The sequence below is a fragment of the Strix uralensis genome, chromosome 4, assembly GCF_047716275.1.
Source record: "Strix uralensis isolate ZFMK-TIS-50842 chromosome 4, bStrUra1, whole genome shotgun sequence".
NCBI classification, from domain to species: domain Eukaryota; kingdom Metazoa; phylum Chordata; class Aves; order Strigiformes; family Strigidae; genus Strix; species Strix uralensis.
This window is the reverse complement of record NC_133975.1, coordinates 60749896-60776737: the sequence shown is the minus strand read 5'-3', so window position 1 is coordinate 60776737 and position 26842 is coordinate 60749896. Positions and strand designations below refer to the sequence as shown.

Genomic DNA, 26842 nt, shown 5'->3' with positions numbered 1-26842 from the left:
ATAGTCCCCCTGTACTCTGCACTGGCGAGGCCACACCTTGAGTATTGTGTCCAGTTTTGGGCACCTCAATACAAGAGAGATATCGAGGTACTGGAGTGAGTGCAGAGGAGGGCAATGAAGCTGGTGAAGGGCCTGGAGAATAAATCCTATGAGGAGAGATTGAAGGAGCTGGGACTGTTTAGTTTGAGGAAGAGAAAGCCGAGGGGAGACCTCATCACTCTCTACTCCTACCTGAAAGGACATTGTAGAGAGGTTGGTGCTGGTCTCTTCTCACAGGTGATTAGTGACAGAACAAGAGGGGATGGCTTTAAACTGCAATAGGGGAGGTTTAGACTGGACATTAGGAAAGAATTTTTCACAGAAAGAGTGGTCAGACAGTGGAATAGGCTGCCCGGGGAGGTGGTGGAGTCACCATCCCTGGATGTGATTAGGGGTCATTTAGATGAGATGCTGGGGGATGTGGTGTAGGGGAGAATTTTGTAGAGTAGGGCTGATGGTTGGACTCCATGATCCCAAGGGTCTTTTCCAACCTGAATGATTCTGTGATTCTGATTCTACTTAAAGGGGAACATTTGATACCGACTTTCTGACAAGGGAAAAGCCTTAAACTCACACACTGCTGCAGAGGCCTATGCTAAAAGCTGAATAGCTGTCGTCTCCTCAAACTTTGCAAGACAATCGTGTAGCATCTCTGCATCTTCAAGTCAACGCAGACACAGTGCCTTGTCCTCAAAGATCCTCCCTACTGAGCTGAAACAGAGCACCACCAGCAGCGAGAGCTTGAGGCTCTTCTACAATACGATTCACCCCTCTAGTGGCTGGCACGAGCCCTGGTTGCCTGCACACAGATTTGGTAGCCTCTGGCCAGGAGGGTAAATTCTGTAAAAGTCTGGCGTTTTGCTGTAACAGTTACGCTTTTCTTCCAGTTACACTCTTTTAACAAGTCAATAAAACCAGATGGTTAAGATTAGATAAACACCAGTACATAAATACATGGTGTAACACATTCAAAAACAGAGGAGTCCCCATCTTGCAGTTGCTTACCCTAACACAGGAAATTAAAAAATACATGAAACAGAAGGCAAATTAATAGGTTTTATTAAATTTACATATAAATTACATTCCTGTGTGTCATGCATGATTGTATAGTTAGATACATCCCATTCTGCCTTGAGTGAAGATGTTATTTCCTACAAAAACATGGCTGAGAGAAGATTAAGCTTGTGACTTCATAAATAGGTGAGACTGCAGCTTAAAAGAAATACAAATCTGCTAGGCCACCTAAACCAAAGAAAATGTTTTGGCCACCTACATTGCTTCAAGTTTCCATAATTTCCCCTCAGGAAAAGCCAGACAATGCTGACAGTGTAGTTTTGCCACAAAGAAGGGACTCAGACCCATCACATCCATCTGGACCAACATTCCCAGTGGATAAGGGGTGTCATTTCAAGCACTCTTCTTGACAGTCCCCATTTATACTGCTTTGCATCACCAAGAGACCTCAGAGCATGTAAATACACTGCTTCCAGAAGAAACCGGATCAGAAGACTTGTTCCAGCTGCTATCAGGAAAACTCCACAAGGCAGTCCAAAATAAAGGCTCCCAAAACATACACCATGTAGATGTCAGGTCCTCTTCAGCCCCACTTCTCCTGGACACACTGTGCTGACACTCAGCATTAAGGTGGATCAAGGTACTGTATCTCTCCGAGTAGATGGCTCAGAACTGATAGCTCCTTAAGCAAGTGACAAGTTCACTTTTTCAGTCTTGTGTGCACCCCTTTGGAGAATGATATTTACTGCAGCCTTTGATACGGAGCAAAATGCTTAAGTCCTTCTGATTTTGTATCCAAAATAAGCACAACTGAAAAGTTCACAGATGCAAAATAAACTTTTTGGACACCGACTTACCTGTTTTGGGGAACCAGTGAGATAGCTGGTATTTGCAAGCCTAAAAATATTAAGTTTCCAAGTTACCATGAAATCCATCATGATGGAGAAACCATTATGCACCTTGAAAACTCAAGCCTAAAGTGCTTTGGGAACTGAAAATCCATGGCATCTTGTAATGATGCTTTTCTTCATGAAATTTTGTTCACTGTACTGGTAAGACAGTTGCTACCAGCATGAAAAAAAATCATATATACTTGTCATATGTCACTTTTCAGATTCCTCCACAAGCAATACACTTCAAAGCCATGTTCTGCTTAAGGGACTAAAATGAGATTTGCTGGGCTCAGACCTACAGAACCAGTTCGACACTTTTTACTCCCTATGTAGAAATTAAGATACCAAGCTCTGTTTCTGAAGCTCACAATGTTCCACAAAAAAAGTTCCCTGAGAAAAACTTTAAGTGCCAGGTTTTCTGATACACACAAATATAGAACACACAACAGCTGCAGACCCTTGTCTTTCACGCAGTCCTTCTCTGGGCATCCAAATAGTTCAGTACCTCCAGTGAGGGGTCTAAAAAAGCATGGTCCTTGGTACTGGCAAGCAGCTTGATCACAGAATGCGTACTCAAAATACCTGTGTTAACTCAATGGAATGCTGTTCTGTTTGACAGCATTTGCAGCAAGCTGCATAGTCCAGAGGGAGTCCCCTGAACTGCCACTGTGTCAACTGACTTGCACTCAGTTTGAACAACACTTTGATCCTAAGACTGAGGGCCCATTTCCCCCAAATCTTCTAACTATGAGCATGCTGAAAGCCTGCTGTTTGCCTTTTCTAACCTGGCGTAAGATGCTTGCTTGCCACACTGGACCAGCTCCGAGTCTTGGCAGTGTGGCTGGTATCTCCTTTGCTGAGTTCTTTCTCTTCTGACCATAGAGGGAAAAGAGAGCAATTGAGTGGCTCATTATCTAGCAACTAAGACCACAGCACTTGCTGTTGTCAGGATCAGCATCCACATAAAAGTGTTAGAAGGTTTGCAGACACACCAAGGAAAGCATCCTCACCAGGAATAAGCATGTTCTGCTGCTGGAGTGTGGAAAGTGTTTGAGATCTACCCGGCAGACTGAAACTTGGGCTCCTGAAAATATGAGGTCAGAAAGAACATGAAGTTTGTGTGGCTGAGATCAAAGGAGTTAGCTGCAGTCTGGCAATGAGACACAGGGAATTCTTACTTCCTGACAGAAGAGAGAAAGAGAGATATCTTTACAGAAGATTACTGGGTCAGTCAGAAGTTCTGCCCTGCTCTGAAGGAGACAGGTATTTCCACCGTATCACAAAAGCCTTTTTTTTTATTAAATTATAATGAAGACTTGAGAACAGCATTGACAAGAATAAGGAGTTTGAGAGGGGTTCTTTTTTAGCAGTGGTCACATTAAGATTGTTACAATCCTCCATCCTGCACAAAAAGCCAAGGACTTACTCAGAACAATACAATCTGGAAAGTTAAAAATGGAATTAATTCAGCCAAATGCTCTGATATGACAACAAACTGGTATGAATATAAGTGGGGTTTTTTTGGTCTCAAGTCCAGCAGTCATTCCCACAGCAAACACTGTGGTAGGGGCTGTTCATATGAAGCGATGAGTGGGCGTACATAAACTTGTTCAAAGATGGTGGACAGAAGCTGGCATTTTCCACTGATTCCTTTTTCAGGACAACTCAGCAAGGAAATATTTTCTATTCACCCAAGTAACAGTCTGACATGGTATTAGGCACCAGGACATCTCTAAGCCATCTTTTGTTCTTTGTTAAGAGTACACTTCCTGGAATGATGCAGGAAAAAGCTCAAGAATTCAAAAGTGCAACAACCTTCCAGTCAGGGGCTGGATTGTAGCTTGCCTACAGATAGATGGGGCCTTGGGAGCACACAGCAAATGGGTAAGCCACATTTTAGTTATAACTTGTCTTGGATGCTGGTAAGTGATTGTTTGGTCTGAAATGCTTTGCCTGAGTATAAAAGTAGGGGCCAAGCCATTTGGCCACAGAGAAAAAAGGGTCAGTATATTGCATAGGCAGTTGTCCTTTGACAGAGTACTTCCGGAACAAACAGCTGTCACGTGGATCAAGTCTGTTCCTGTCCGGCTGTAGGCCAAACCAATTTCAAGTCCTAGACTACTCCGAGCTTGCTGGCACTTGATACTTGACCACAAGCTAAGCCAGCAGCTGTTTAGAGGGTAACCACAGAGCAGAATGTGTCAGAGGAATAGCTGTACACAGCCCATAAAACTTAACCCGCTGCAGGTTTCAGATGCCAGTTTTGGAGTTGATCCAGTTTCGATAGTAAGTCACTCGCGTGTACACTCCTGGTTTATTTGGCTTGCCACAGTCATCTCCCCAGCTCACTATTCCCACAAGATACCAGATTCCTCTGGAGTTTGCATGTACCAGTGGCCCACCAGAGTCACCCTGAAGAAAAAAAATGTCAACAGGCAGGAACAAAGTAAACAGTGTTCACATCACTAATGCAGCAAGCCTCAAATTGTTCTGTTACAACTGACAGATATTTGTCTCTAGACCACATCTATAATTCAACCTCCATATGGTTGAGTGACAAAACAGAGATTGACAGCCTGTCTAATTCAGTCTCTCCCACTCCACACCCTCACATCTGTATTCTCGCACATGTGCATTATATATAAACCCCAAGGCACCTAAGTACAGACTTCAGCCCATGAGCCATGAAGATCTTAATTTACATCTGTCAAGATAATGAACCCCATAAATTTAGTCAAGATTCCCCAACGTATGTTTTATTTCTAGGAACCATCACCTCCCACCCCACCTATTTCCTTTTTACTATTACCTATAAAAAGACTTACCTGGCAGGCATCCACTTGACCCTCCAAGTATCCAGCACACAACATTCCAGGTGTTATCGCCCCACCGTATACTTGTCTTCTATTACAAGTCGCAGTACTTATAATTTTCACTTCCGCTTGTCGAAGCTGATTAACACTATAGCCTAGAAGGAGAAGTGGCATTAGCATTTGCAGACAGGGTATGCAACCTAAAATACTGAAGACTTAGCAGTAGCCAGATTTTCCTACAGTTTTTTCTGCCATTACAGGCAATGAAGGGAGCTTCCCAGACAATGTCTCAGGAAGAAGAAAGTTTTCGCCCTGCTGAAGTCCTTCACTTGTTGCCAAACATAACCCTTCTCCATCTTTCAACCTCACCAGATGCTCTTTAGCATCATGGACAAAAGGTTTTTTGTACATGTTTCAGTGTTGAATTCAACTGCAATCTTCTCAGATACGTGTTTGACAGGGCACAGGAAGGCAAGAGACACTCACCATCATTCTCCAAAGCTCCCCAACCTGTAACAAAACAGGAAGTGTTCTCTGGGAAAACGTGAGACGCTTCAGGAAGGCAGACACTGTGCACATCACTTGTGAACTCAATAGGAGAGGCAAGTTCCACAACAGCCACATCATATTCATGATCAAGGACAAAGTCACTGTATCTTTCATGAATGATAATTCTTCGGACAAATTTTTTATGTTTTGGAGGTCTCAGCAGAATTCCAAAGCTGGCAGTCCACCTTCGAGGATCTCTTACTCTGTAAGATATTTGAGGTTACGTCACAGCCATATAAAACAAGATCCCCAAAGGAGCTTAGCTCTCCATTTAAGCATCAAAATGCAATGCGGCCAAGTTTGCTTAAGGGACAGAGAAGACCCAAATTTCATTATCTTTCAGCAGATACAGATGGTAGTGGGCCATCAAAGGTCAGAGCACCCGAGAATCCTAAGGCCGGTGGGATCAGAAAGGTGCTGATGACTTACCCTCTAAAGCAGTGGGCTGCAGTCACTAGCCACGTATTACTGATCACTGATGCACCACAGCGATGGGTCCCATCAAGCTGAATACTAGCTTGCCACGGCCATTCCCCATCCTGCGCACGCTGCCCACCAAGTATTCTCTCCACGCCTGTGAAGGAGAATGCCTGTCTTCGTATTCCACAGCCTGTCAAAGAAAAGGCAGCTCTGCTTTAGCTGATCGGGGGAAATCAGGGTGTTTCTTTGGGAAGGGCCCTCATGGCTGCAGGCACAGGCGTAACAGGGCAGGGGTGTCAAGAGACAGCCTTCACCTAAAGCAGTGCCTTCAATAGCAGGGAAACCAAGTGTTGTGGTCACAAGCATCTCAGAATAGATGTAGGGTAAACAAGTTTGATAGAAGAGTCACTACTTTTCATTAAGCCAGTTTTCAGGCACACAAGCCCATACGTTCTCCCATGGGAACTGAAGGCTGTATGTCTGAGACAGAGTTTATTTTCCCCAGTTGTAACTGTTTACCTAGTTTAAAAATATTGCCTCTACAAACCTTGCTTTGTTTGATATTTAACCAGAGCTGTACAGAGGGACAGGTAACATATGTAGTCATCAGTGTGTCTGTGCATACAGGTACCTACACAGATTACTAGGCACAAAGACATGCACTGATAATTAACCTAAGCATTTAGATTCATACAGCTTTCATAATAATGACATGCAAGTTTCAGCTAAAGACTAAACCTCTCTTGGTACTGTGTGGAAAAAAAAAAAAAAAAAAAGAGCATCCTTAGTTTGGTTTTGTTTTTTAAAAAAAGACATCTTAAAAATAGAGTATGAAAATACTGAGGAACCCCCACATAAACAGCAACCACACCAGGGCAGCTCTAAACTTTAATACACACATCACTGCCAAAATATGCACGAAACAGACACTGCACATCACTTGTGAACTCAGTGGAGGCAATCTTCCCATTATTTGTAACATCCCACCTGTATAGCAAAGGCAATACCAACATAGTACAGCTTTAAGAGTCACAAAATTGCTGAAGACTAGATTGCAAGAAAGAACAAAACCAAACAAAAAACCCATCCACAAACTAAGCAAACAAAGAATGGATTTTGTCAGGTCACCTCCAGGTCAGCCTTGACAACAGCAACAGAAGCGTCTTCTTCCTCCAACAGTTTACATGTAGCTATTGTGCCAACAGCACAGTCGCATATTACTCAGCTGAAAAAAGTTAGATCCAAACCAGTTAATTCTCAGAGCCCATTTAAAGATGGAAAGCTAATGTGCACAGGCTCTGAGACCATGCAGGGGACTGATGTCCCCTGGGAAGGGACTTATGCTGTCTCTCTGTTTCCAGGGGAGCTATAAGATCTCATGGGAGAGCACAGAACAGGAGCACTGAGAACCTGCCCCTCCAGGGCTGTGCCACTGCCGTGCTGTCACTGTGGACAGCTCCTCTCCCACACTCTGGCCTTTCCCTGTATATTGCAAGGTTTAGCTCAAATCTGACATACATTTATTGCCAAACTTTTCTGCAGAGAGGGGGAAGGAAGAAAAATGTTTTTAGAAGGATTCCAGCAAGAATCTTGGCCCACAGCGACTGCAGTCCTTGTGCAAAGCTCACTAACTGCAACTCATCTACATGCCCCTACTTCCCATAACCAACATTAAAGCAAGTGCTTCCCACCACCAAGTCAGAATGCTTGATTCTGCAAACACTACAGAGCCAGCCTGACTGCAAGAAAATGAGCTGAAGTCTTCCCTGTTTACTGCTCTAGTATCTTTAACAAGTTATTTTTTTCAACTTGCATCTCAAAAGCATAAGAATCTTGCAAACGCAGAACCTATAGCACCATGTCCCTGGACCTTTTCTATAAAGCGTTTGTACTTACAGTTGTTTAAAAGGTTGTCTCCCTTTTCCTTATTCAACTCTGAAACAAAAAGCAAACATCACAGTGAGTATATCTCGTACTGCTATGTGATCTAACACAGACTCCCTCCCTGGACCCAGTAAACACAAATTAAATGTTTGCATTGCTGCATGGAGCGACAGTATGGTGAAGGGAGTAATTTTCTCTGTTGGGGAAGTTCAATTAAGCCTCTGTTCATCACTGAAAGTATAAGGCCAAAGGATATGTCTTCCTTGCCGTAGCTCAAAGCTAACAAAAGCAGCATTGCACAATATAAATGCCCACGTGAATTTGTTCAGGTTCAGTATGGCAAGGTGGTCAAAACAGTGTTCACAAATCCTCAGTGCCAAGATTGACTGGAGCTAAACTGTAACATTCCCGATTTCTTTCCTACAAAAACCCCTCTGCCAGATTCTGATGGTAACCAGTGACAGATTCACGGCAGAGGATTGCTGCCCAGGGAACCTCGGGGGTTTGTTATGAACACTTGCTACAGCAATCTGTCAAATAAGCAAAGAAAATGGCAGGGGGTAAAGAAGGAAACCATCTCAGCCTTGCATTTTAATAGCACTACAGGTTCTTGTCCAATTCAGTGCCCCTTAAAGTAATCTGTGAAACCATGGTCACAAAGTTGGGCCTTGTTTTAATGAATTGGGGGGACACTATCCCATTCAACAGAGCTAAGTCACACAGAGAGAGCCTCTGATGCACAGAGAAGAGCTCACGCTCATAAATCGGTGCCAGTATGCTTTCGTTCTTTGCATGCTACTTCTTCCAAGTTCCCAGGCTGTCAGCCGTAACACACAATTTTGAGAAGGCAAAAGAAGAAAACAAGAACAGCACATATTTGCATACTAAAGTGAAACCCATGACACTAAGAACAGCAAAGTATGAGGAAAAAATTCCACACTAAAAACATAAACACTAAGTACTCAAAACAGACACTTGCCTGTGAGTCTAAGGGTAGACTGGTCAACATTCAAGAACGTGGAGCTTGTTTTCAGCCTTCTGCGTAATACACGGTTGACGTGGTCCCAGCTTGTTGCCTTACTGTCAGCTGTGGCAAATTTAAATACCAGAACAACAGATGCAAGCACTCCACCAGGATCTGGGCTGCAAACCAACAAAAACAAAGTGGTGTCATTCTCTCTTTGCCCACTAATCCTCTTCATCTCGCTTTGCCCTGTCTGCCTTCTTTATATGAGAACAGGTCGGGTCTGCACAGATGTACAGAACAAATAGTGTAGCTGTGCACAAGTAAAGGAAGATGATGACATCTCAGCAGGCAGGAAAAGGCTTGGTTCTCACTATGACAATGATCAGAGTGAATTTTCTGGGAACTGTTATAAGGGGTACAGCTGAGGAGATGAGGGATCACTCCCTTTGGCCTCCACACAGCTCACAGTCAGCAGGACACAGATGGCAATAGGAACAATACAGCAAGTTAGAACCCTTCAACAGATATCCAAATAGGCTATTCCTAACAGCTATTGAAAAGACCCAGTTTAGAGCTGCAGAAGTTAAAAAGGTCTTTTGGCATTTCTTTCCATTTAAGTCACTTCTCCATTTATTGGCCAGTTAGCTCCACTGTATCTAGAGACAAAACACTCATTATATTGTTCAAGTTACCAGAGCAAGGCATGATCACTTACTGTCAGCATAAAATATTGGGCCCAATACTTTAGACTAACAGTCTAAAGGAAAACCAGCTGAAGACTAGAGGGAAAGACAGCAGAGATGCAGCTGCCCAGTGCCTAGTTGCACAAGAAGGTATCTGTAGTGAAAACACATTTGGAAGTGATACACTGTTTGGTCGACCTAAAAGGTGTAAAGAGATTTAAGTCTAGCTCCCAAGTTCTGTGATTTCAGTTGATATGCAGTATGGGAGGCTTGTGGAAGAAACCAAGAGCAGAAAACAATGTAGAACAGTTTAAGGCAGGGGTTCTCAACCTTTCCTTCACCACGGACCCCCTTTAAATACCTTTTGTGGCCATGGACCACCAAGACTCAATTCAAGATTTAAAGCACTAGACTGCATCAAATATTTAGTTCAATTTTCTCATTAAGGGTCTTCAAATTTGGAGAGAAGGGGAAATAAGTAATTTGTTAATGCACACACTCCTATTATAATATCTTTATTGCAATGATTCCATATGAATTTAAAATAGCGTCAATACTCTTCTTGCTCAAATGGCCCATTTTATGGTATTTTAATGTGCTAATTCCAAATTTTATTCCAATTTTGACATTAAAATTTGATGAAAAGTTTTGACAATTCTTCTCACCTCCCCCCTTGTTTGTCTGTGTTCAGTCACCATATATTTTTGTTTACGGGTCCAGGGCCACCACTTGGAGGAAGAGACCTCATCCCCGTTGGGGCCCTAAAGAGGGCCGCTGGGTTAAGAAAATGTCTTTAAGAGAAAAACTGCCTAGTTAAAGTGGGTCCCAGCAGCCACACCAGCACTGAATATACTAGCGTGTCAGGGCAGGCAGGGGTCGGGGCTTGAGTATGAGAGGAGCATTGAGGGGAGGGGGCTGTGGGAAAAGGAGGCGCAGTGCTTGCCGTGGGCCAGACCAAATGTTTCCAGGCTGGATGTTCCCCACCCCTGATTTAAGCCTTCATAGACCCATTGCAGCCCCCAGGGGTCCACAGACCACAGGTTGAGAACCACTGGTTTACGGAAATTACTCATTCCATCTAGAGACAGGTAAAGGCAAGAAAGTCAGAAGTGCTGTGGAGGACATTTGTGGGAAGTCTAGCATTCTTTGTTGTCTAGGGAAAAATATTCCACAGCAGAATTGAGCCTTATAGAAATACAACTTCAAACCAAAATCATGTGAAGGAGAAGGAAGTGATGGATCTTATCGCTGAGTGATACATAATTACTGCAGAGAAAAGACAGACTTAAAAGCTTTCACACAGGACCTTTATACCTGCATTTCCCACTTGCCTCCTTCCCTCAACTCTATATCCAGGTATCTCACAGCGGAATCATTTACTCCTTCAGACCTTTTCGAGAGGGAAGAGAATAGTCACCTCCTGCTGTACACCATGAAGAGGGGCAAACACCAGCCTGAGCTTTCACAGGAAGCATTAAGTGGAATAATGAGCTGAGTCTGCATCTCTCAAGCCCTTAACTAGTAGTGAAGACTGGGATCACCTAGTAATTCAGTGACTGCATCACAGCCACAAACAACTGGTGTTCAGGCAATCAATCTGCAGAAGGCCAAATTTCTCTTCCTTGCTGACCTAACTGAGCCCTCAGTGTTGTGAGCACCGAAGGAGAGTGACAACTAGCCTAGATTTAGTCATCCTGCTGGTGTAATCCAAGCATAAACAACCAGGCCAACATATGGTCAAGGGGTAGAAAGAAAGGATATTTATCACATCCCTGCTTATTCCTGACCTTCACATTACTTACCTTAGACTGACAACATGGGACCTGATGTACCTTTTACTTAGAAAGGACCCCTTGAATACTTCAGATATCTGTTAAAGGAAGAGAGTGTGTTAAAATACACATGTAATATGTACATGCTCTCAAGATATAACACTCTCATGAGCCTCCAAAACACAAGAAAAAGCCTTCAGATCTCCACCTCTACACCAAAGCTACCGCTAAATTTCCGTCAGAGGATGCAGAACCAAAATAAACAGCTGAGTTGGCCAGTTTTGCTGTCCCTTCTGCTCAGTGGGTGCCTGTTTCACCACAGGGCTGCTGGGACAGACAGCACTTGTGCCTACCATCTGCTTGCACACAGTCAGTGATTCATCTTTAACCCACTACAGCAAGGTTTGAAAGGTAAGGCCAGCCACATAAGGATGAGGCACAATCACCTCTGACTCTTGTATTTCCAGTCACACAGTCGCAGGACTCTTCACCATAGGTCAGGCAGAAAGAGCGAAACATCTTAGCTTACCATGGTTTCAATCTCTTGGCTCAGGTGCCTGAACTCTTCTGTGGTTTGCCTTTCATACTGAGGGTCATAGTCGACATTGGTGATTAGGAAAGATGCATTGTAATATCGGTCCTGATCTACAGAGGAGAAGAAAAGGAGAGGTGGTTGACTTCCTTCAGTACAATTCAGACATGCACAGCACTTCACAGAGCGTGGCACAAGTAAGGCTCCCAGGCTCTGGCTGTGACCCCATCAGCTGTGAAATTACAGCTTTAGCAGCACTTTGAGTAAAGGGGGCTCTGGATCATCTTGTTGCTCCATGGACCAGCTAGGGGGTCTTTTCTACTTTGAGAACTATCCCAAGTAGCTCTAAATTATACGCACTATAACATTTCTCTGGGGACCATCTTCTCATCAGTCTGAGGTGAGCACAGCACGAAACACACCAGCCTACATATGTCCCTTCTGACTCAGTAGATGCACTCACTCCTCCTTAGCTGCACTCTGACATGTCCCTGCCCCTCCGAGAGGCAGGTGGCCCAGAGCTGTTTGCATCCATTAAGAAGTCAGGTTAAATTTAAAATCTGGCTCTCGGGTGAATGGCAGAGAGTGGCCCCATAATGCAGTTAGCAAAAAGCAAAGCTAAGCTGTAGCTCTGCCACTGCTCTGCCTAGTGTCCTAATTCAAGCCATGGCCTTGCTGACTCTCAGTAAGCCAAGACAGCAACATGACTGGTTCCATCCCAGCAGGAAGGCATTTCAAAACCCCTCATGCTGGTATCTCAGAGACTGGGAATGGAATGGCTTGACTTCATTCATCTGCTACTGAAACTGGGCCCTTGGCAACCAGGACTAACTCCTGGGCTCCAAAAAGCCTAAACCTCTCTCTTTCTGGAATATCCTCAGCTAGAAGTGCCAGCTTCAGTTTCTGAAAAAAAACCTGTCCAAGACCAAGCTTACTCTTCATAGCCTGAGTACTAGACACACTCCTGGCTTACAGAGAAGACTGCTAGCCTTTGGTTAACCACAGTTACCAGTGGAGACACCAGAGCAAGACAAGAAACAGAAAGAGGGACAAAACTTAAATCCATGCTTCAAGTAAATTATATTTTAAGTATTCTTGCAGGTTTTCTAATCAGTTCAGATCAGTTTGCTCATGTGGATTCTATACCAGGGTTGAATTTTATACCTAAATCATCAGGCAAGACCACAGTAGCAAGTGAAACACAACAGATTCCTGAAGACTTGTGACAACAAAAACAGTGGCGCACTTACCATGGCACAAAAAGAATGTAATCAAGCCAATGATGAGGGCTAAGCCCACTATCAGTGACACAACGATGACTGCTATCTTCCATGGCTCTATGCTCTTCGTTGCTCTGTCCATCTGGATCACAATCTGTATTGAAGAAAACAACATAGAGAAATTGAACTCTATTACAAAGACAATAGCACATCCTGAGCCAAACCATATCTGTCACAGCTTAGCTCAGCTAAGAAATGTCAAAGAATGAGGTAGGGAAGGACCTCTGGACCCTTCAGGTCTGACCTTCTGCTTAAACCAGGTCCCACTGCAGCAGGTTACTCCAGGCTTTGTCTAGTCAGGTTTTTAGTACCTCCAAGGACAGAGATTCTCCAGACTCTCAGGAGTCCTGATCCAGTCTTCGACCACCTTCATGGCAAAAGCTTTTTTTTTTTTTTTGTATTTAGTTAGAATTTCCTATGTTCTAATGTGCCTCTGTTGCTTCACACGCACCCCTGAGAAAAGCCTAGAATTGTGCAGGTTTTGCTAGTAGAGACAATTTCCCATTAAGAAATATTACACAGATTTCAAGTGCACACAGGTGCTTAAACTGAACATAAATGTAATAAATTCATGACTGATGAAACAACTTCTGCAGCAGGGACACTCTAGGCTACCAGAGACACCATATAACATAGAGCTTTGAGTTATTTTTAGTTGGTATGAATAGTAACATTTATTGATCCCCCACAGGGTTTGGGTTTTATTGCACCAAAACCACACATGTTGTAAGAGACCACATCCTGTCTCCTGCCAGACAGTCTGTCAGAGGGAAGAGAAATAGCTACTCATGCGTAAACGTGATATAACAACAAGACCCAGACTTAGTGACCTGCTGAAAGCCAACAGCAGACCTGTAAAAGGGTTGGGAACTTGACTCACATATGGACGAAGGCACATAAGCCTTTCTCCTATACTTATGTCCTCCTGTGCAGCATTAAGCAAGAGAACACTAGGAAAACTGCATTTTTGCGCATGTCCTCAGTAGCTTTGAGTAGGATGATGCAAAGCCTGAAGCACAATTATATCAGATCCACAGTAATTCCACAGCAGACTGTGTAGTAATTGTTTTCATGCCATGCACTGAGTCTCTACATCATGGTCGGCATTAGTACAGGGTATCAGAAAATCAGATGGAATCATCTCTCAAAGGTTCCTGGAGTGACAAATGGCAGCGGCCAGCTCTGGGGAGGAGGGACTCAGCTGGCTAGTCACCATGCTGTTTTACACCCACTGATCCAAGTTTGTATTGCTGTGGACCAGACATACTAAATGCTGTTTTCCCCTTTTCAGGCCTATGGCACAGTCATTTCTGAGCAACATCCAAGAAAATAGGGGCAGGAAGATGCAGAAAGGCAGGCAGGGAGAGTAAGTCCTTGCAGGTTTTCTACAAAGTGAAAAAGAGGAACTACAAGGTGACGAAGAAATTGGTGAAAGCAGAGCAGGATACCAGCAGAGGCTCCATCTCAGGAAATGAGCTGAGGGGGCAGATGAACAGTGAAGGCGAGGGTATGATGCACAAATCCAAGACAGCAAAAGACAGTGAAGTGGTGGGAGAGCAGAATGGAGTTATACACTCTGCCCTAAGGGCAAGAAAATTGAGCAAAGCTACAAGACATGGTAAGCAAGGCAAACCAGGGCAGGGGGGAAAGAAGGAAAAAAGGATAGAGCCACAGAGGAAGCAGCTGAGAGGTCTGCACACAGGGTGTGCTCAGCAAGTGACAGGGAAGTTGGAAGCAACTCAGTTTAACCTCATCACATAAAAGTTTGATTTTTGCTAGTGAGAGTGCTGGCAGGTATCCCAGTTCATTGCTTAAGAAGTAAAGCAGACAAGTTTTTACCCACTCAAACAGGTGGCATTGTGAAAAGAAAAAGTTAAACAGGGTAGCTTCAGCCAGCACCACAACTGCAGGTGGTCACAAGCAGCAGCTCAGTGTTACCAAAATACACAGGACACATCACCAGAATCAAGCCTCTGCTTCAGAGTCACATGCTCCTGGAGAAGCCTAGTACCTCTCCTTCTGTTGTGCCTGCTTTAGTGGAGCAAAGTTATGTTCTGGCAATGCAGAGCACAAGTTTTCCCCAAATCTAGCTGTCTCTCCACTAGACTGACTCAGTTCCCTGATGGCAGGGCTCTGCAAAACAGACTGCAGGGCAGTCGATAGGAGTCTGAAAGCCCAGGCTGGCCAAGATTACTTACTGCAATTTGCAGTTTCCAAAGTAAGCACATAATATACACACACTAGAGCTCAACCAGTTCCACAGAGGCCTTGACTTCTCACCATCTAGACCTTCACTGTTATACACTATCCATTACTCCTGAGCGTTTAACAGATGAAGAGATTTGGATAAAAACTTAAGACCAGTGGGACCGTCCTACCTCCATTTCTTTAACAAGCTGCAGCCTCTCACGGAGCACTACCATCCTCATCTCACAGCTCAGTCTTTCACAGTCCCAGCTCAGGGAATCGCCACATACCTCGTGGGCAGCCAATTACTGCCCTTGAGGGCAAGCCCCTTGGCTAACCTGAACAGCCCACTACTGCAGCGTGCCTCTGCCTCTCCTTAGCTAGCCACCTCTCATGTTTTAAAGATTCTGCTTTAGCATCTGTCTTTGCTCTCCTCACTGGAGAGCTTTTGCTCTCCAGCCTGAGCCCCCGCCAGTAGTCTTGATCAGACTGGTTCCCTGTGCTTCAGGTGTCCCCACCCCAGTGGACTTCCGCTTCAACAGCAATCACAGCAACATCCCTGCCTTGCTCTTGACACAGAGAACATGCAGCAAAGCCCTGATGGCATATGGCTGACTCCGCAGATATTGAGGCAACAGTACTTGTTTCATAACCGCCGGCTTTCTTGAACCGTATACAGACAGATTTCCTCAAGACATGGCCTTATGCTTAAGCTACAAAAGCTTAAGACTCACACTTGAGAAACAAGCACCTTGCTGCCTGTGGGACTCGTGCTCTGACAGGCAGCACTGTCCTCCATTTAAATGTGTCTCCTTTGTTTCCTTTTTGTGCAAATACCAGCTACATCGACAAACACTGGCAGCACAAACCCCCTTCTCCTCCAGCATTTCAGAGCTGCTTGCTCTCCACAGGTCACACAGATGTGGAAGGGGAAACAGATACCTTAGGAACTGCTGCAGTGCTGGGAGCAATGGAAACATGGCAGATGAGGAATAAAAACCTTCTCCACTTCTGATATTGATTTCACTTTAAATTTTTTTAAGAAAACAGTTTAAAGGAAGCACTTCCATATATTTCTACATTAATATAGGTAATTAATTTGTACATAAGAGATACAAAATATAGTGGAAATACTTCTTCAAACCCAAACCAGTTTCCTCCTTTAACAGGATGCTCTTGACTTCCATCCTGCTAAGTACCAGAACAGGAAAATTCTCTTGTGCAATGAAAGCACCAAGTCTCATCGCTTGCTGCAGTGTACAACTGCCAGTATGTGTCCTTCAACTACAATGCCTGAGTGCAGGACCCAGCTGAGCAACACCCTTTTTTTCTTTGTTTTTGTCTATTTTATCAGCAGACATGCTAGTTGCCAGTTATGCAGAAGGCTTGGGAAAGAAAACCTCTCCTGTTTTTAGCTTTTTATGAAATACCTAATCTTTTACCACCCATTTCAGGAATCAGCATGAATGCTGGGAACAGATGGTCTTGTTTGGTCCAAAATGAGTTATCCTTTACTCTCTGAAGAACAGCTCGAGTGCAGGCAAGACCAAATGTGTATTGCTTGTATTAGAGCAGCATATATTTCTCAGTGCCCAGGAGTTCTAGCCTTTGACACTGTCATGCCAGGGTCTGTATTCACAAAACAAAACACTCACAGCTAGGTCTGGTTTCGACCCTGCCTCTGCTGAGACCTACTAGAATGTTCAGTGAAAGTTATTGTTCAGATTATGTCCACTCAATGCATTCAGTCATTAATCACACACATTACACCTCTGACTAGCTCCTTCGCCCCCCCAGCCTTTTCGCTATTATGCCATAGATTGTCATGCTCTACCAGAACAACCACCTGACAGGGACTCCTGTGCCTGGGACATACATCTCTGTAATTAACTAGTTCAGTGGCAGGTGGATCCCCCAGTTTAGGAATCAGACTTCTGTACAGTCTTCTCTGCACTCCAGTAACCAAGAAAACTGTTCCCCAAAGCAACACACACTGGCCAGAGAAACACTGATCCTCTGCGGTGCCGAGGAATGCAGAGGCAGAGGTGATACTGCCTTCATCCATAGATGCATCGTTTCTTTCTTCTTGTGGCGAAGAGGCACTGCTTAAATAGATCGGTATTCTCCTCAGAAGACCCCCAATACCACAGCTGTCTGAGCTGATGCCTTCCAGAGTTGGGTGTTTTGTACAGCTTTACATTTCTTGCTTCCTTATATCACATGCTTTGATTTTTTTACTGCCCAAAGTCCAGTAAACTGTAAATTAACACTCAGGGGGGCAGACAGGGGAATTCAGGCAACACCAATGCATTCACTGTCCAGCATGGATGAGGATAACTTCCATTCCTCAAGAGCAAACCTTAAAAAGAGATCAGAAGCCAGACTCCACCAGGAGACCTTGAAGGCTGAGTCCTCTCTGCTCTGAAAAACCACCTCCTCACGGCTTACGTCTGGCAGCTTTCAGTCTGCACTGAATTAGCAAGAAGTTTCAAACCCCAGATCTTTCAGTTCAGTACAAAACTTCTTATCTTGGCAATACTATGGATGAACATTAGACCTCCTCCAGCAATCCCTGTTCTCAATTAAAACATGCTTCATTCCCAAGGAGCCCAAGACAATCCATGGAGAGAGCAGCATCTGACAAGTTCGTATCACAGTTCATTTGCATCTTGAAATGCAAACTGTTAAGTCTCCTAGTTTACACACCTTGGCTCTAAGCCAAAGAATGTGTTTTGATCACTGAAAAAATTCATCTGAATGAACTATTTTGAAAATAGCTATGTTTGTATAGAATTAAGCCATTTTAAACACAGTAAAGAGAGAGGAATATTAAATCAAGCCTTGATAAAGGATATTTAAATAAGTAAAATACATCAAGAAATAAAGCTACATTAATAGTTATTGGCACATTAAGAAGAAGAGTTGTACTGAAATTTTATGGAGCTAAAATTGTCTGGTCTTCCTTGTGAAACCAAGGAAAAAGCAGATAGGATTTCAGGTTGGATTTCTGATCAACCCCAAATTAATTCTTTACCTTGTAATTTGGAACATTTACCCAAAAGCCAAAGACAATACGCAGGTGACAAACTGCTTTCCCTCTCTCATCTTGTACTGAACTCCCTAAAAGATTATTTATGTTCATTCACAACAGAAGTTCAGCTTCCACCTCTGCCTGATAGTATTTGCTTCACTATATTGAGCTTATCCATCTCTTCCTGTTGAGCTACTGCACATTATCAAAGGCCTCAGTAAGAAATATACTAGAAAACTGATCAGAAAATGTCTGTTCAAGACAGGAAAAGGAACTGTAACTTACAATTTGTGTCCTAAAAAAAGGCCCTTATCCTGCTAGATAAGCAGGGAACAGCTACCTTGTTCTGTTTTACAGATCTGTCATTGACATTTTGTGACTTCTTAAACTAAGCCCTCATAGCACCTCGACCTAGATTTGCTTTTAGATGTATCTAAACCATGTCTTCTGGCACCAGCTGTTAACTGAAGGCGTTTTGCTACACTCTGCATAGAAGAAAATATGCAACCTCTTCTATCTGATCTGCTGCTGTCTTCCTATAATAAATTTATTATGTTTTTTATTATTATTCCCCTGCTCACTGATATTCCAATACTCCCATAAAAGCCAGTGGCAGAGCTTGGGGGGCACATCAGCTGAGGAGGGTCTCTCTACATAGTCATGACCAGTTTTTCCATCTGAAGATGGATTCAGGCACATCCCTACAATCACTCTTCCTAGAAATGGGACCTTTCACAAGGCAACTGAATCAACTAATCTGCTGGCCTGGTAAGTACAATTTGAAAATCCAGACTAGGTCCCTGAAGCTATCTACCTTGGCAGGGTGATTGGAAATGGCAGCAACGGGCTTAGTCCAGGAGTCCTGTAGCAAAAGCACAGGGCCACGAAGCAAGACATGCTAATTCCACTCCCACCTTTGCCACAAGCAATCACACCAACCTAACGCTTCTCCTCCACTCTTGTGGCACACTCGGGACACACACTTCTAAGAGAATGGGACAACTTCTACCGTTTTGGGTGTTGAAACAAACAGCTAGTGCCTGCCTAAGTACTGCAAGACCCTTGTTTGGATGAGGTCAGTTACCTACCAGCTTCAATCACTCAATGTTTGATATGTCCCAAAGCAATTCTGATACAATGGAAGACTTCCAAATGTTGAAGGGATCTGCTGAGGGAAACAAAATATGCGTGTTCTTCTATGCGTCACTCTGAATCAGCTTGATCTCCCCACACCCTCAAACATCCCACAAAAACAGTAGGTGCTGCATGCCACCCCTCTGCAGTCAGATAAAGCATCACTAATGTATTTGCCACTTACTAATTGAGCTCCTCCCCTTACCCATCCAATTCTACCAAAGTCTTGCTGCTTCCCAGAAGCACACTTCAGCTGGGCAAAGACAACAGCTCCAAATACCCTTCTTGTCATTTGCATCAAGTTTCAAGGGCAGCATTCAGTCCTTGGGATATGTTAACTCAGAGCTTACAAGTAACTATATTCATGATGCCAAAATGCTGCTCATAGAGACTTCCCCGATTATTTGATCACCTTTGCAATCAGCAGAAAAGGTTTGTTACTCTCTCATCCATTTTGCATACATCTTTTTGGAGGTTACAAGCTCTTTAATTGTTGGGACAGCACTAACCTCCTGTACTACTACAACAGTCTGTGGGACATAATGTAATGACAGCAACTGAAATATCCTTGATCAATAACACATCTTTCTACAGTTGACTGCCACAGCCAACATCTTGACAAAGACTTCCATGTTCTGAAATAAGCTCTAGTAGAACTGGGAGGGCTCCTCACTACATAAGGACTTTACAATCTGCATGAACACGTGAGAAGCCATCCCAGTGTAAAGGAAATATTAGGTACATGGCCACCGATTGCAATCAGTTTAGGATAAGGTTCTGCAACTTGTACCTCATCTCTACCTCTCAGATTTCCACTTCCAGCTGCGCTGGTCATAGACAAGTATCTTATTCTGTTGGTTCGGCAGTCCCAGAATATAGCAATAGATCTCTGCTTTTCAGCCTTTGAAAATAGCTTGCTCTGCCTCACTTCGTCTCACTTTGACTGGTTGAAATCTAGTTCAGAAGTGAGACACCAAACAAGCAGTTATAGTCTTTGTGGGTTTTCAGTTTGATTTTCATTCCAAGGCAGGGTGGGTGAAATGGTCTGGTGCCAGATTTGGTGCGTTTCCAAGCTGATTCTGCACAGATTAACACTTCACTGGCTGCATACAAAGCCCATGAAAATAAACAAGAGCACAAGAAGTTACTTTAACCTACTTTACTCCGCTCACCCTCTTGTATCACGCTATTAGCTCAGCGGTAGTGACTGCAACATGTTCTAACCGCACTAGCACAAACAGCAGATCAGAATCGGGGCGTAATGAAGTGGCTCTCACCTGCTCCCCCACCGCAACTTTCGGGGACTACCTTGATTTGTCACCATGCTGTAGGAGCTGGGGAATTCTTGGAAAACAAATACATTTTGGGTGAGGAGAAAGGTGAAATATCAGAAGGATTACTGATGTATGGAAGGCAGCTCAAATCAGAAGCAAGCTCAGAGCTACTGCCATTCTCCCCCACACCCTTGGTCAAAGATCAAGCTGCCCTACAAATCTACACATGATATAGCCATGCTGCCCAAACTACCAAGGAGCAAGTCAGAAAGCTGTGACACTCACCTCTGGGTACCACTGAGAGATCAGCAAGAAGCTCTTCTGTCTGCGAGATGCACTGTCCCAAATGCCACAACACACTGTGCAGCATCTCAGCATAGACTTGAGGCTTTATCTCCCGAATTAGGAAAGAAAGGAGTCATAGGCAAGTCAGAACAAGTCCAGCAAGTCTCAGTGACAGAGGCTTACCCAGTAGCATGATTCCTCCCCTAAAACAATAACAATACACTTCTTTCATCACACCTTTCATCCAGGAATCCCAAAGCCTTTTCAGAGTATTAACTACACCCTGCAACACCCCAAATCAGAAGAGTCCTGAAAATTTTGCAAGGACGCAGTTTATTTCCTTCTTTGGTATAATTAAAAACAAATCAGGAACTATGGGCAGGACCAACGCAGCAAATTTGCATGATCTAAAGCGACAACGTTCAGTCCTAGGCCAGATATGGAGCTGACAAACTGATGTAGATTCAGTGGCAAGTGACTCTTAACTCCCTTGAACTTCCTTGAAATTGGTCATTTGGCCAGACAAGAACTTGCCCCCTTAACAGCAGCTACATTGAAGTTAGTCATTCTTCTTTAACTCCTTAGACATTAATTTTAATTGTGGCCATCTAGCCACACACACATTTCTTCCTGGAAAATGTCTTCTAGGTCATAAACATTTGTGATATAAATATTTGCAGGTTGTCTAGATAAGCATTTCTACTTGTGCTAGTTACAGCAAGTTAACTGGCAAGTCAATTAACACAAGCACAAACTCTAACCTAAAGTAGCATTTCTCAAGGTTTTCTTGGGAACACTTTTTACATTTTTAAGTTTTCTCAGTTCTACCAAACTTACTAGAAAATATATATGTCCATATAGCCTTACACACAGATTTTTTTGGAAGGCAAAGAAAGAAGACAGAACATCACAGCAAGGTGTGTGTGACATTTTCTTTGCTTTGCTGCAATAAAGTTTCTAACCTTTAGGGACTCTTTTCCTCCACCTTAATGACCTTCATGTGACCCCTCCACAGCTCAGGATCTCCAGCTTAGTAACACAGTGATGCAAATACATCTTCTAAGATGGAAGGAAGAGCTCCAGCCATGTATCAAGTCTACATCCAAGTAACAGGAAGACTGCCTTTCTGGGAAGGCCAGCTTCTTTAGAATGAAACATAGGCTAAAGATAAGGCTCAGCTTCTCATAACTTGGATTCAGTCAATGTCTCAGAATAATTTGTTATGAAACACAATGAATACAGTTGCTAATGATGCACATAACATAATTGCTTCTCGATACTTTAACTGGAAGCTGCATGGCCATCCCATATAGGAATGCTTTTACTGAGTCAGTCCAGACGTGCAAGAGAAATGCAGTCAGAAGCCTAGCTAGAGGGTGACAATTTCCAAGGGTAAAGTATTAAGTGTCATATGATTACCTGACCCGTGTGTAGGTGGTGTGAAGATGTATTCATTCCAGGCAGCCCATGATCCTCAGAGATAGAGATTCTTGTGACTTGATCGTGGTATAGGTGGAAGAATGCACGACACTGAGACTTCATGGCAATCTCTGAACAGTCTCATGTGCAGGCAAAAAACCTATTGCTGTTTAGAGAAACATGTTAAACTGAGGCAGCTTTTCAGGGCACTGAAAAGCTCTTCCAGCCCTAGTTTCATGGCAGGAAGGCACCAAACTGATTAAGTATATAATAACACTGGTCAGTGGTCCCCTCTCTGCACAAGGTGTCTGTGTATCTTCTTGCACTGACAATACTTCCCTGGGGCAAAAACCCCAGCTGAGAAAAAGGGACAGGCAATAGCCATCAGTGGTTCAGTTGCCAGGTACCTAACAGGTTTGCCTCCTGATTCCAGAGACAGCGTGCTCATGTGCTGGCTGGTGCTACACTGACAAACTTTAAAATAAGCCTGGTCAAGTTGGGAAATGCTGGGAAGGAGGCAGGGGTTCTGGTCCACCTGGGTACCACATAAAAGAAAGAAGAGAGATTCTGGAAGCAGAATGTAGGATGCCGAAGACCAGGACCCCCATCATAATACAGCTGGTGAGGAGGCAAAGTCTCAATGCACAACTAAAGCAATGGAGTAAGGAAGAGAGGCTTGGGTTCATCACGGACTGTGGAAGCTTCTAGAGCAGATTAAGCCTAGCAAAGGATGACCAGATTTCCACCTGAACCGAGAAGGAAATAGGATCCACATTTCACATCCGGAAGATCATACGGACATTTCAAGCTAACAAGTAGGAGAAAGCAGGCTGGTGCACACAGGATGCACTGTTCCAAATCCTACGGTAGACATTGCAACCTCAAGTAAATCATAGGATAGAAGTTGACATAAGTTAAATAGTAAAGAAAAGTAGAAAAAAATGTCTCATGAACAGGATACAGCAACAGAAAATCAAAATAATGATTTCCATGTTTCACAGAATTCTCTAAGATAATGATGGCACAGACTCAGAATGCCTACCTTAAACAAGGACATGGACACAGCAGGCATAAAGGAAACATGGTGGCTGGAAGGCAATGGAATGTGGAAATTCCAGGGAACTATTATTTCCAATTATTTTAATTACTCTGAAGTAAAACATGAAATCTTTACATTGACTACTCAGATAATACTAGATTTCTAGATGCTGTGAATAACTGTTTCAGGAACAGGCAGCTAGGAAACCCACAAAATGGAAAGCAACTCTTAATTCAGTCCTGACAGTACACACAACTGGTTTATCATATTTCTGCCATGTACCTGAACTATATCAGTATCAGATTCAGCATTTCTACAGACCCCCCAAAGCCAGAAGATCAACTACTGCCACGCGCAATTTCAATGACAGGAACCACACAAAAGTAGAAAAATCAATGAACCTAAAAGGGGAACCTTAAAGAACTGCATGTTTTCTTGGGACAGACTATTTCAAGACATCATGTTACTCTCATAGCAAATGCATCCTGCCTATCAAAGAAAAAAAAAAAAAGCCTTGAGGAAGCCTAAAGCTAAACATAATGGTATTAAAAAAAGAAAACACAAAACAAGACCATTGGGAGCAAGAAAGCATACTTCAGTAAAGCTGAAAAAGTGAAAGGGTTATAAACTCAGGCATGGCACGAACTGAAAAAAAAAAAACAAACCCAAAACCAAACCAAAAACCTAAAAGTTAGGCAGAAGCATACCAGAACCACCTAGCTGAAATTTCTCAGGAGGAAAGTATCAGTATAAGAAACTGGGAGAAAAGCCAACAACAAAGTGACCAAGACCAGGTAGCACTCAACCAGGGGAAAGGATGGAAAAACTGCATTATCGATGATGGTATGCAGCCTCTCACCCAACACTACTTTGTTGACAGAAGACTGAGGGAAATCTTTCCAAAAAAAGTATTCTAAAGCAAGCATGGGGAACCTTTGACAGTGTAGTATTATATACAAAATGGTCACATTAGCACAAGCAACTAAGTAATAAAAGTAGCAGGTATTTCTATAAATATCCTGTATGGGGTAGAATCATCACAGCTTTTGTAAAGCAAAGTGCTGCCTTGCAAACCTACCTCAGTTCTTGAGGAGGCCAACAGCTGGTGCATGAAGCAGCTGATTGATAATGTCTGCTTGGATTTCCAAAAGAAATTAAATAAGATCTCTCACAAAAGCCTCTTAAAATATCTGAGCTGCAACGGGATATGAAGGCTTGAGATGGGAAACCACTTGAGAGAGGAAACAGGAAATAAATGATAATGCTTTTTGTGAAGCCAGGTCACTCTCACAGGAATCTCTGCTATATTCATAAATGATCTGGAAAAAAGAATACCGAGATTACAATCATCCAATGATAACTCTCTACTCATGACAGTAGAAAGAAAAACTACAACATGCTGCAGAAACATCTCATAATATCGAGATTCTCTGTAATAAAACAACAGATGAACTTCAGAATTAAAAAGTATAGGTAACACACACAGAAAAAATAGCACTTTGTATCAGAAATAGCGTGGCCAGCAGGGACAGGGAAGTGATCTTACCCCTGTACTTGGCACTGGTGAGGCCACACCTCGATTCCTGTGTTCAGTTTTGGGCCCCTCACTACAAAAAGGACATTGAATTACTCGAGCGTGTCCAGAGAAGGGCAACGAAGCCGGTGAAGGGTCTGGAGCACATGTTGTACGAGGAGCGGCTGAGGGAACTGGGGTTGTTTAGTCTGGAGAAGAGGAGGCTGAGGGGAGACCTCATCGCCCTCTACAACTACCTGAAAGGAGGGTGCAGAGAGCTGGGGATGAGTCTCTTTAACCAAGTAATGAGTGATAAGACAACAGGTAATGGCCTCAAGTTGCACCAGGGAAGGTTTAGACTGGATATTAGGAAGCATTTCTTTACAGAACGGGTTGTCAGGCGTTGGAATGGGCTGCCCAGGGAGGTGGTGGAGTCCCCATCCCTGGAGGTGTTTAAGAGTAGGGTCGACATAGCGCTGGGGGACATGGTGTAGTTGGAAACTGTCAGTGCTAGGTTAACAGTTGGACTAGATGATCTTCAAGGTCCTTTCCAACCTAAATGATTCTGTGATTCTGTAACCTTACCTACTATGTGTCAGGTGTTCAGTTGGTTATTCTTTCAGGAATAAAATTGAGGCAGAGTCTCCTATGAGAATATCAACTCAGGAGCAGTCAAAAAACAAGAAGAATGCTAGAAACTACTTGTAAAGAGAACAGAAAGGCAAAAAGGGAACAACCTTATATCACAACATTAATCCATGTTATACCTGTATTCTGAATACCGTGTTAAATTCTGGTCCATTTGCCCATCTCAAAGCTGATACAGAGGAACTGTAAAAGGTCCCAGAAGAAGCAGCACAGCTGATAAAGGGAACAAAGCAGTTTCTATGCACAGGATGCCTGAACAGACCAGGATTCTGCAACCTGAAAAAGGTATGGAAGAAGGGATAGGGGTCTAAAGTAATGTGTGGAGTAGTGAAATTGAAAGTGAATGCTATTCACTGTTTCTTCTCATACAATGACTAGGGGACTTCAAACAAGAGCAGCAGGTTTAAAACAAGCATGGGAAGATACTGTCCTGTAACATACAGGTAAGGTATGGGAATCCTTGCTGCAACGTATGTAAAATGTCAAGTATTTTGCACATTTAAAGGGAATAATCACTTTTCTGGAAGAAAATTCCACACAGAACTCTTAAATATGATAATTTCACCTTTGTGATCCAAGAATTTCCTGACTCAAATCACTGGAAGTTTAAAAAACACTCTCAGGAAGCACCATAATCTGACTGATGTGTTCTTATCTTCCCTAGGTGTCCACCATTGACTACTCCACAAGACTTTGGTTCATTTCGCTGCCAGACATTCCTTTATAGTAATAATGAAGTATTATTAACCCTGTGATAGAACTGCCAGCTTGGGATCAAAGTTTTCCCCATCTGTCTCTTGATCAAAACGTGGTCTGACCTGCCTAGCTAGATCAGTAGCCACAGGAAGAATGTATTGGTGTCTTTGCTCTTAAGACAGTTAAGGAACCGTGGCAGCCCTCTCATCAGAATAGTTCAGTTGGAAAGGTCCTACATTGATCATCTAAGTCCAACTGCCAAGAAACTCTAGGCACCATGTTTCTCAGCACTCACCAGCGCATTCAGCTCAGGTTACAGAGGAAGCTTGTGTTTTGCAGCAGCATGCAGTCCTGGCTACAGATCACCCTGTCTATATGGTATCTATAGCTGATGACACATCAGACTCCAGAAAGGAGCTGTGCCCCCCCCCCCCAGGTAAGCTGAATGGTGTTCCTCTGATATGAGAACCTGAAGAGGTGTCATAAAACCAACAGCACCTCATGTCTTGCACATGACTAAAATTTGCCACTGTCTTTTTGGAAATTAATTTCAGACATGCACTGTCATTTTCCTAGATTCCCCAAGCTTGGCAAGTGAGATATGGTATACAACAGTCAAGGCAGAAAATAACTTTCTTTCACATGTGGACACTGGGATGGCATCAGTTCATCAGTGATTGATGAGCCAAGCATGTTCTTCATCTCTTCTCCTCCAAAGGTGTCCAGTTACCAAGGCACCTGCCAAGGAAACAAAAAACACTTTGTTGATA

At 43.4% G+C, this 26842-nt stretch overlaps 1 protein-coding gene across 2 annotated transcripts; it reads right to left on the bottom strand.

Annotated features, from left to right (window-relative positions):
• Positions 1-3223: 3223 nt before the first annotated feature.
• LOC141942172 (transmembrane protease serine 11E-like) lies at positions 3224-22212 on the bottom strand. Of its 2 annotated transcripts, XM_074865115.1 has the most exons (12): positions 22177-22212; positions 21254-21256; positions 20768-20866; positions 12817-12940; positions 11564-11679; positions 11065-11132; positions 8592-8755; positions 7625-7663; positions 5738-5918; positions 5246-5511; positions 4772-4914; positions 3224-4358 (listed from the first exon to the last, which is right to left on the bottom strand). In XM_074865115.1, the coding sequence occupies exons 1-12, from the start codon at positions 22210-22212 to the stop codon at positions 4197-4199; spliced, it is 1401 nt and encodes a 466-aa protein (XP_074721216.1). In that variant the 3' UTR covers positions 3224-4196. The 2 variants fall into 2 exon arrangements, with proteins under 2 accessions (XP_074721216.1, XP_074721217.1); XM_074865116.1 differs by lacking the exons at positions 20768-20866; positions 21254-21256; positions 22177-22212 and adding an exon at positions 19153-19234.
• Between the last annotated feature and the right edge of the window lie 4630 nt (positions 22213-26842).

Bases quoted from the DNA above. Each gene is read 5' to 3' on its own strand.
- LOC141942172 (XM_074865115.1), bottom strand. From the start codon at position 22,212: ATGAATACATCTTCACACCACCTACACACGGGTCAG. The intron at 7,664-8,591 runs GCAAGTGTCTGT...TTTTTGTTTCAG, and splicing joins GTCTACCCTTAGACTCACAG to AGTTGAATAAGGAAAAGGGA. The intron at 4,359-4,771 runs GTAAGTCTTTTT...TTTTTTCTTCAG, and splicing joins GTCAAGTGGATGCCTGCCAG to GGTGACTCTGGTGGGCCACT.